At 44.2% G+C, this 10,732-nt stretch overlaps 1 protein-coding gene across 1 annotated transcript; it reads right to left on the bottom strand.

The window, feature by feature from the left end:
• Positions 1 to 795: 795 nt before the first annotated feature.
• LOC123424874 (DDT domain-containing protein PTM) lies at positions 796 to 10,450 on the bottom strand. Its single transcript, XM_045108566.1, has 10 exons — positions 9,340 to 10,450; positions 8,632 to 9,243; positions 6,851 to 7,904; positions 6,476 to 6,758; positions 6,272 to 6,396; positions 5,661 to 6,199; positions 4,669 to 4,697; positions 3,742 to 4,365; positions 1,677 to 3,329; positions 796 to 1,196 (listed from the first exon to the last, which is right to left on the bottom strand). Exons 1-9 carry the CDS (start codon positions 10,236 to 10,238, stop codon positions 2,143 to 2,145), a joined length of 5,352 nt encoding a protein of 1,783 aa, XP_044964501.1. The 5' UTR covers positions 10,239 to 10,450; the 3' UTR covers positions 796 to 1,196; positions 1,677 to 2,142.
• Between the last annotated feature and the right edge of the window lie 282 nt (positions 10,451 to 10,732).

Genomic DNA, 10,732 nt, shown 5'->3' with positions numbered 1-10,732 from the left:
CGAGCAGATGGAGGAGGACGTAGCCGCGTTCCCTCCGAAACTGGTGGGCGTGTCATGGGGTTGGTCGTGCACCACGCCGGAGGTGGCGCACGTAGTGGGGGTCGTGAAGTGGTGCCCCACGCCGCCGCGGTCACCGGAGCGGGAGGCCTCACCACGGGAGGAGGTGATGTAGGCCAGCTTCCAGCCCGCCCCCGCGCACCAGGGACCGCCGGCCTACGTCGACCTCGTCAGCGACGGCGACGACGACGACGACGACGACACCGGCGGCCGATGAAGACGGCGACAACCATGGCAACGACGGGCTTCTTTTTCTTTATGTTAATTTTGTCAAACTGGGCCGTTTTGTGACCGTAAAAACTCAACCGTTTTTAATGTTAATGTTATTATGTTTTAAGTTTTTTAACTACGTTTATTTATTTTTAGTTGAGTTTTCCTTTTTTTAGTCATGTTCAACACGGACATGATTTGAAATGCGACCGCGCGGTGGACGCACGCATGACCCAACGGACAGAGACGGACATGAACGAATCCATTACCGTCCCAAACGGATAAAATCCGATCCCAACCGGACGTCCGTTTGGGGTCACGCGGAGTTGCCTGATCGACGCTGGACGGGCAGGCAAAGGTCAGAGGATTCTCACGTGAGGATGAGATCGACGCAACCGCCGGGCGTCTGTCAGAGCCTATGTGCGCCCCGGCGCACCCGCACGAACATCCGGTGATGATGAGCCCAGGCTCCGACGGCAAGACACGAACGACAGACAGCTGCTGAACAGAGGAAAAACACAACCAGAGTAAGGCACTGAAACACTTGATCTGACGACTAGATTTTTTTACATCTAAGAATGCTGGCAGCCTCGCTAAACCAGAACCGAACCAGCAAGCACCGTGACAGCAGCGTTCTACTACCCTTCTGAAACTGACAGTCACACTGCATGAGCTTCTCCCCTAATAAAGCCTAAAGGAAACCTATGTATGCATAATAAGATCAAGGATGCTGACATGAACTGCTCCGCAGCATGTCCGGGTCGCGCTTGAATTGGAACGCCGTTAGAAGCACTGGGGAATGCGAAAAATGAAACATCGGGTCGACTAGTCAGTCTGGCACGCCGTCTATGAGCGCACGAGGGAGGTCTGGAGAATGGGAAGGCCTCATGATCGAAGGCGGTAGCGAGTGCTTTGTCTTTGTCTCCATCCTGTTTACAAGGAGAATGAACTAGATCAGATACATATTTGTTAGGGAGAACAAGCCATGGATTTACAAGCTTGATGATTTCATATGACATGGATAAATGTTAACAACTGAATCGTCAGAGGAACAACACGTGCTCCCACTGCTTCAACATGATATAACTCAATGTTTACGCTTAATGAGCCCATAATGGCAACATAAACCATACATGTAAAACTAGCACTATGATATTCCTACATCAGTGTTTTCATCACCTTTGGCCTATTACTAAGAACATGATAAACCCAGTAGAGGAGCTTAGTGCCAATGCCAACCTTCACTAGACAAAAACACCACATGCACAGATACTGAATCCTGTTCTGTGTATCACTATATCGTCATAGCAATAAAGGGAAAATGTTCAATGTTCTTTTCTTTTCTGCGTGATACATGTTTGATATTCAACACAAACAAACAAGGATATGTAAACAAAATTGGGGCTCACCTTGTGCATCATAGGTTAGTGCAGCACAACCAAAAACCAGCCGCTTGTACCCAAAGGCGTCCCAATCAACACATAACCTCATAGTGCAACATGAATCACAAGTTCTGACCAGGAAGCATGGGAAAAAATGACACCCAGATATTCCCTATGTCAGCCCTGCCAAGAATGTTAACCATAATAAACAGTTGTGATGGCATAGCCAATAGCTCCAATGCTGCGCTTGTCAGGTCAACATATTTCCATAAGGAAATGGCCAAAATACGATGAATCCACAAACATATTTTTTTCCTTTTTGTAGATTATTATTACTGGGTTGTGTCACCAATGTAATATCCTATAGCACAAAACTAAGCTGTCAGGTAGCTCAACAACCCAAGCTAATCAGAAGGAATTCTCTACCAAAGCAGCAGCAAGACTGAACAGTCGGAGAGTCATGCTGAAAAATGCACTTCCCTTTTGACATATCCTACAAAGTCAAGAAGCTGAGGGGACCCTGAAGATCCATCTCCAGTTCAGCAGGAACAACATTATCCACGGAACTACCGTTGGATTGTAAAGCAATAGATTCCTTCACCAAATCACTTTCTGATGTCATGATCATGGCTTCTTTGTTAGATATTCTAGCGTTCAACTGCTCATCTATAAAGCCATCTGTATGTGTTACTGCAGTAACTTTGCCATTTTGAGCACTATGAAGCTCTTTTAGGTTTTGATGATTACCAAGCTCATTCGGACGGTTCTGATCATCAAGATCTTCCACACTACTATGATTTTCAAGCTCCTTTAGACTGCTATGGCGGTCAAGCTTGTCCATATGGTGGTGATTATCAAGCTCTTTTGTACTGTTAAGATTACCGAGATCTTTTAGATTGTCCAGCTCTTTCAGACATTGTATTTCTCCCACAGCAAATTTGCTATTTTCAGTACAATCAAGCTCTTTCGGACTGTTCATATCGTTGAGATTGCCAAGTTCACTCAGACAGTTACAATCATCAAGCTTTTTCTCACCCCAGTGACTGTCATGCTCATTCAGATTATTATGATCATGAGGACTCCTCTCAGTGATATGACTGTCAAGCTCTTCCATATTGTTATGGCTTTCTAGCTCCTTTAACCCATTACAATCATCAAGCTCTTTCTCAATGCTATGACTGTCAAGCTCTTCCATATTGTTATGGCTCTCCGGCTCCTTTAACCCATTACAATCATCAAGCTCTTTCTCAGTGCTATGACAGTCAAGCTCTTCCATATTGTTATGGCTCTCCGGCTCCTTTAACCCATTACAGTCATCAAGCTCTTTCTCGGTGCTATGACTGCCTGGCTCTTTCAGATCATTATAATCCTCTAGCACTTCCAAACAAATACTATCAGGAACCTGTTCCTCAATGCTATGACTCTGGAGCTCCTCAATGTTATGACCATGAAGCTCTTTCAGATCATCGGAAGTGAAGAGATCTTTCGGACAATTGATGCCCTTGTCCTCTATAGACCTATTCATGGTGTCTTCCCTATCTGATTGATCCTTAAGAATTGCATCAGCTTGTGCATATGGACAAACAGGAACAGCTCTCAGACGGCATGCATGACACTTGAAGCCTATGAGATTATTGGCATTTTCTATGGTAATAGAATATATATCCCCATGGAACCAATCTGCAGGGAAGAACAAGCGCAATCAGAAATGCAGCATTTAAACTATGACAGCTTCCCATGGCATGAGGAGCAATTGAAGTGAATGAGATTACACAGCCACCGTACGAAATTCCCAAAACAATTGTTTGTCTTGCTGAGACAAAAGTAATGTTAGCTTAGGAAAGGATATATGTTACATAGCTTAGGACATGATCCAATGGGAAAAGAAAGTAATGATTACTGTCCAAATTGAAGGGTCAACTGTTGCTCACTTGTAAGGGGCAGGGCTAAAACAAATGATAATGAAGAGTTTTTGGCCCATGCAATTGTCAAAGTGAACAAGTATAAGTTTGTTTTAAAGATCACAGAGATACATAGCATGAAGTAAACCCTTTTCTTTTTAAACATTACCATCAAAGTAAACGTATCTTACCTTCACAATTCTCACAAGCAATGTAAATAGCATCTCGACTGTAGCTTTTCTTACAAAGACAGCATACTGGACTGGTTTCTGCAATCTTAACATCTTCAGATGGAAAAACTATTCTTGCTTTCCTAAAACATGTTGCCTGCTCATCATCTGTGTTCTGTGTCCATCGAAGACCATCTAACCAGTACGAGTAATGCGAAGCTGTCCTCTTCTTCTTACGACAGCTTGCTGTATGCTCGGATTTATCTGAGTTGCCTTTCATGTACTTATCATATAACCTTTTTGATATGCGTTTCACAGGTTCAGTCTTGGCCTCATTTGATGGTTGACTGTCAGACATCTTTTGTGATTTATTCTTTGACCCACTCAATGGATTCTTTCTAGGACGGCCACGCTTGCCATTCTTCTGGCCAGCTTTCTTCTTGAGGTTGATAACTATCTGTTTTCTTCTCCTTAAACTCTTTCGTAGTTGCTTCTTCTGCTTCTTTTTTGGAGAGCTCTTCTTTGATGCTGCCTTTTTCTGTGGAGACATCACCGGCTCGACCTTTTCAGCTAGGCACTTGTTGCAAACATAGACGGTATCCACAGCACCTCTAGGAACGTTGAAATGTTTTCTATGGAAAAGTGCTGCATAGAACAAGAGAATATTGCAGCTGAGTCCCAGTACAACTCCAAGCATCAATATTAGAAGTAAAAGGCCAAACTTAATACGGAGTACTTGATGATGGATCACCTAAAAAATTCCTAACAATTGAACTTATTTTTCATCATACGACATACATAAGGCCCCACAAAAAATAAAATGACATATCCCATACAGTATAAAAGCAAAAAAGTAAGGGCTATATATTTTCTTCAATGGTCTTAAGGACTATAATGATGGATATGTAACAAGAAAAAAATGTCTACACATTTGCAATTTGTAAATACCTTCACAATATTTGCAGTTCACAGCTTCCCTGTTCAGAAGACAAAGAGAGGGAGAGAGAGAGAGAGTCAAATAACTAGCCAAAAAAATGTACCATTCAACAAAACAAAAAGTATATTGGCAACACTGAGAACAAGCTGCAGAAGCTACTGAGATGTATTTTCTATTTCAGTTAGAAATGTTTTTTCAAGAGAAGTATATGGCCTTGCAGGAGAAGTCTAAATGCTACAGGCCGATTCCTATATTAACAACTTTTGCCAAAGTATTTGCTAAATATAGTTAGCAATTTCAACTGTGTAGCTTGTACAGAAATATCAACATCGGCTAGATTGGCAATAGTTGTACAAATCACAAAAGTTGGGAGACATGAGATGTAGGCACACAGGGAAGGAGGGAGATAATCACCTAGACTTCAGAAATCAAATACTAATACTTCCTCTGTTCCATAAAGTAGTGCATATAGATTTTTGAAAAGTCAAACTTTAAAAACTTTGACCAAGTTATCACAGATAACTATTTATGTCTACAATACCAAATATATAAAGTATAAAAGTTCATCTTATAATGAATCAAATGATATAAGTTTGGCGTTCTAGATGTAAATGTTTTTCTCCACAAATTTGGTCAAAGTTTGTGATGCTTGACTTTTCAAAAAATCTATATGCACTACATTATGGAACAGTGGGAGTAACAAACATAGCAAAACCCAGTCATGCAAGAAATTTCTTACTTAGTTTACATATTGCCGGATAAACACAATACAGAACTATCTGAACAATTATATCCAGAGGTAGAGATAAATAGTTGAGCAAAAGTGCAACTGACTCAGCGTACCTAATCAGCAAGACATGCAAAGAAAAAGAACCATGGCAAAATCCGTACTATAATACACAAGTGTGGATAAGAAAAAAGAACTGGCACTCTTGCAATGAAATTTTAACAACTAGCTTGCTTTAATTAAATGAATAAAAGAAAAACTGGCTTAATTACATACCTGGCAGTTACTGTCTTGAAACACTGACCGCAAAGCCTACTGGGAAGGTTTTGTGCTTTCTCTAAGAGGTTTTGTGCTTCCTCTAGTTTTTGTGCTTTCTCTAGGAGGTTATCAAACACTGATCTTGATCTTTTTGGCTTTTGGGGACTGAAGTCGCTCATATTCTTGGGAAGAACATCGGTGTCTTTCTTTTTAAGTGGGCGATCATCAGTCTCTTTCTTTTTAAGTGAGCGATTTATTGCTTTGGCTTCATATGCCCTCAAAAGACTCAAAGGGACATGACTTTCACTCAACCAGTACCTGTTCCTTTCACTAGAGGGCTCCTCAAATTTTACTCCATGTTTAGCAACAACAGGAGGAATATTCTCCCTCTTTCCAAAATCAAGTAGATATTCCACATTCGTTGCTTCTATACGTTTTCTGCGAATTATAACTTTCTTGAAAAACCTTGCTATTTTCTGGGTTTCCTTTGTTGCAATTGCAGAAGAGAGAGAACTCAGTATCTCAGTCCACTTGATATTCAATTCAAGCTCTTTAATCTGAAGGTGCATAAAGAACAATTCAGTGACCCAATTCTATCAATACTACCCAAAACAAAGAGAATATATTACCTGCAAAATGAGCTGGGACACATTTTGTGCCATTTCCACAGCAGCTCGCCACGCTATGTATTTGGACCTCCTGGCAAACTGTGAACCATCGGGATACACTATGGTGGGAATTTTCTTGCGTCCCGCTGAGATACACAAGATCACAAAGGTTTAATACATTGAAAATAGTGTGTCTGGAAACTGACAGAAGATTGGAGATACAACCTTGCCGAGCAGATTTGCATGCCAATGACTGAGGCAACCTCTTCCAGTGAAACACTTGACGAGACAGTGTTCCACCCCTCCACCAATAAACACCAACATCACGGTAGTCGACTTTGAGCTCAATAGCAAGTGGCTTCCTCCCTGGCTTTCTAGCAATTGCATAACCTGCAGACTTATTAGATGTACGGACCAAGATATGAGCTGCAGACCCAACAACTTCAACAGAGTCTGCTGGTTTTTGCCATTCTCCTGAGAAGGCAACACGTCGCAGACTGGACTCTAACTGCAGAGTATTGGGAGATAATCAGGTGAGAGTTTGGTACATGCAGATTAAATAAAGCCTTCAATAAGGACAAAGCGTTCAAAAAGTTATACCGTGAGAAGAGGCTGTTTCAGTGATGATACATCTGAAGCCATCAGAACTGCCTTACGCCAATACATGCTATGTTGTGGATTTTGCCATGGACCACAGAGCAAACCATTCAGGCGTTTTTCAATCGACAACATGCTATGTGTAGCAAGGAGAATATGGCTTTCCTTGTTCTTTTCTGACAAAGGACCAACAGCACATGGCTTAGGACTCTCCATACACTTACCATCAGTAAATCTGAAAATGCAATCACTACCACCACTGATTTGGCATGAGTTGCACCAGCCACATTTTTCCTTTAGGAGCTCCACAGATAACTTTTGATCAGTCAGTGCGAAAATATTAACATATTTCTTACATATTGTTTTTAGCTGAAAAGAAACTGCACCCAGGCCATGCTTCTTTCCTTCCTCATTCTCTGAAAGCTTGTGCTTTAACTCTCCAGCGGCCGATGCTGCTATTTGACCAAAACTGTAGTGGTTTATATACATAGCATTCCTAGAACAGAGACAGCAGTTACTTGCTTCTTTTTGAGGTGATGCATCTTTCTGGTTCTCTACAGACAAACCAGTAACATGTAATAAGCCAACATCATCTTGCTTAGAACTGCAGCTATCCTTGTTGGCACTAGAGGCATTGGGTTGTGACGTTTGATTGGGCTTCTCATTAGCAGTAGTTTCATTGCTGTTTTGAGAAACTGACACACGTCCCAGGGTACGATTCTGGTGTGAGGCATCCTGATCTGAATTTGAGGTGCAAATTTTCCCGGTATCCAATTGTTGAGAGCCATCCTTTTCTATGGTATACTGTTCCTGCTCACTAGGTTGTTTCGGTGATGACTGTCTGCGGTCTGTTTCATGGTCCGAGGTACTACATTCCTTGCTGTTCTCATATCGCCCGTTAATATTAGATGTTTCAGTTGCAATACCCCGAAACAAAGAGATCACATTTAGGATTGGATTGTAAGACGGATGACATGGAGTTAACACTGTAATAAGGGAATGAAGATCCATCTGGCCATAATAATGGCATGGAGAGTCTGCATCACATGAATCAACCCTGCAAGTTCATAAGGTCATTTATTTATCAATGCAAAATCCAACCATTCAACTGGACTGCAAACATATAGGATCAATTTCCAAAGAAAAACAAATCATCACATTTATGCAATATATGCATCTCATTTTTCTGTGAAGCCTTGATCAGAGCCTACAAAATGAAATAAACTCAATCTTGCAAAACCAGAGTGTTTCAGTTATTCCCTTGCTTTATCCACAAAACTGTAAAGTTAATTTTCCCATTATTATAATAAAGAATAAAATGAGAACCAATATCAGCACAAAAGCACAGCTGAAAAAACTGCAAGCAACAGAGACGTTCATCGACAAGATAAGAACTCACTGGCACATAAAGCACGGGGAGATCTGTGGCCAAGAAAAGAAATTAGTGTGGCGACCTTGGTGGAGAAATAAACTGCACAAATTAAGCAGATGAAGTGCAAGGGAATGGAAACTAAATGTACAGTGAAAAGTACTGCAAGTGCATGTTGTTGATTTGAATGCATAATTGACATAAACCGTATGTGGGAATGTAATTTTGACACAAAAGTCTAACAATTGATGGATGATGTCATGGTACAATCAACACAGAATGGTACTCAAGCATACAACTATGACAATTATTTTGACTAGTCATTAGGAAGCCTAAACAAACACAGCAGAGCTAAGTTACTCTCAGAAAGATATACATATAAGAAGACCAAAGGAGGAAGTTTATACTGACTTACACCAAAAGATAGCCGCAGGTGCCAAAGTATAGCCGTCCATGTGGATCACTTCCCAGAACCTCTGCTCCTCTGACAAGCTTTGCCATATTTCTGGCTCCGTTGAACTTTCGCATCGAACACTCGGGACAATACCATTCTCCTTCAGGCAATAGGTCCTCCACCACGCCCACACATTTTGAGTGAAAAGCCAAAGGACAGCCATCACAGCATAACAGGTTACCATCCATACCACACAGATAACATTCGTCACTGTTACCATCATCCATATCATCAGAGCCTTCTGGAGGCTGAGAAGAATCTGCTAGGGCCATGACCGAAGAACCTCTCTTTTTCCTTCTTGAACCAGTAGCTCTACCGCCCTCGTCATTTCCATCTAACTCAGACATCCTTGAACCAAGTTCAGAACGTATAGCCTCAATCTCAATAACATCATCACAGAGTGAGCGCAGTAGCTCGAGTTTTACTGTTGCTGGCTGCCAATAGTACTCTGTATCTAACAGCTTTAGATCTGTAAGCTTCATATTATACCTCAGTTCTGAACCCCGAGTCAGTAAGTACTCGGCAAGATAGATTGGCCAGGTTGCTAGGTCTAAGAGTTCCCAGTTAAGATTCCTATGGAATAAAAAAAACAGTGGATAATTAAAAGACAGTCTCCCACAACCTAAAACCTGTAAGCCTATAATAAAACAGGGAATCAAAGACTCTTACCTAATACAGTGTATTGCTGGAGGGTCTCCTTCATGGGCCAGATCTTCCAAGTGGTTCTTCAGAGAGCGGAGCAAAGTAAAATGCACCCAGTCAATCAAGGGGTTCACGTGCTTACACCGCAGCGACGCAACAAATGTCTCCAGTGAAAACGGGCTTAGGAAGAGCTGCTTGCTAAATGATCTCAAGCAGGAGTAGACTTGAAAGACATCCATAACAGGGAGGCCTTCCAAATTCAGGCCCTGCGACGACGGTGGCAGGTCCGGCTTTTGCCGCAGCCTATCCAGCGCAGCATCCTCTAAATTCCTCGCGACTGCGCGAGACCGACGACTCCCATTTGCACGCTGACGCTTCCTCCCAGACTGCTGTGGCCTGGCAGCAATCGGAACCGGAGAAACATCCTCCGGGGATGAAGTCTCAGCAGCCTCCGCAGCAGCAGCAACATTAGCTGCCGCCTCCATTTCAGCCGCCAATGCCGCCGCCTTGGCTTGCCGCGCGCTGCGACGAACTGGGCTAGGGCCAATCTTCCGCTTCTTCCCCGCCGTCCCCGCCATCACCTCCCCATTTTCCCCACCCCCTCCTCCCCCCTTCACCGGCGTCACAAGCACGGGCCCGTTTGCCAGCCCATCTCCATCTACGGCCTCGGCCGCGGACTCCCCGTCCCCGCGCCTCCGCTTCTTAGGCCGCTTCCCGGCGGAACCCCCGGGGGTCTCCGGCTGCGGCGGCATGGGCGCGCCCACGAGGATGGAGCCCATCTCGTCCCCGTCGACCTCCTCGGAGTCGCCGTCCTCGTACAGCACGCGGAAGTAGCCGGCCTCGGCGTCGTACGACTCCACGACGCCGGAGAAGGACCCGAACCCCGGGAACGCCTTCCTCACCCCCCTCCCCACCAGGTCCGCCATGCCGAAGCCGCCGCCGCCGCGGAGGAGCCCCGCCGCCGGCGGAGGCTCCGCGGATCCCTGCTAGGGTTTGCGGCGCGGAGGGGGCCGGCGCCGCGGCGGATCAGGGCGGATCCCTAGGGTTCGGCGCGGATCGGCGGGGTGGATTCGGGGCTCCGGCGATGCGGGGTTTGGGTTGGGCGTGAAGAATTCTGGTTCGCGACGGTGGGGTGGGGTGGAGGTGGGGGGGATGGAGGGGAGCGAGCAGGCGTGGTTATATTATGGTTTGGCGTTCATACTCGGGGGGCCTTTCAGTGTGTCTGTGAGCACCGATGGTGCGGCCAGGCCGTTTTTGGGAGGGAAATGGAGACTTGCCTCCAACAAAAGCACTCTTCTTCCTTGGATTTGAAATGCAATGCTGGGTGCCATGCTGCCATCTTCTACTTTGGCTTGAGGAAGACACTGTAGGATCAACTTTTCATTGGTCGAGATATGGGTTTTGCGGGGTTGGGCCTTTT

The sequence above is a fragment of the Hordeum vulgare genome, chromosome 2H, assembly GCF_904849725.1.
Source record: "Hordeum vulgare subsp. vulgare chromosome 2H, MorexV3_pseudomolecules_assembly, whole genome shotgun sequence".
NCBI classification, from domain to species: domain Eukaryota; kingdom Viridiplantae; phylum Streptophyta; class Magnoliopsida; order Poales; family Poaceae; genus Hordeum; species Hordeum vulgare.
The sequence above is the reverse complement of the archived record's forward strand: the minus strand, read 5'-3'. Positions and strand labels throughout refer to the sequence as shown.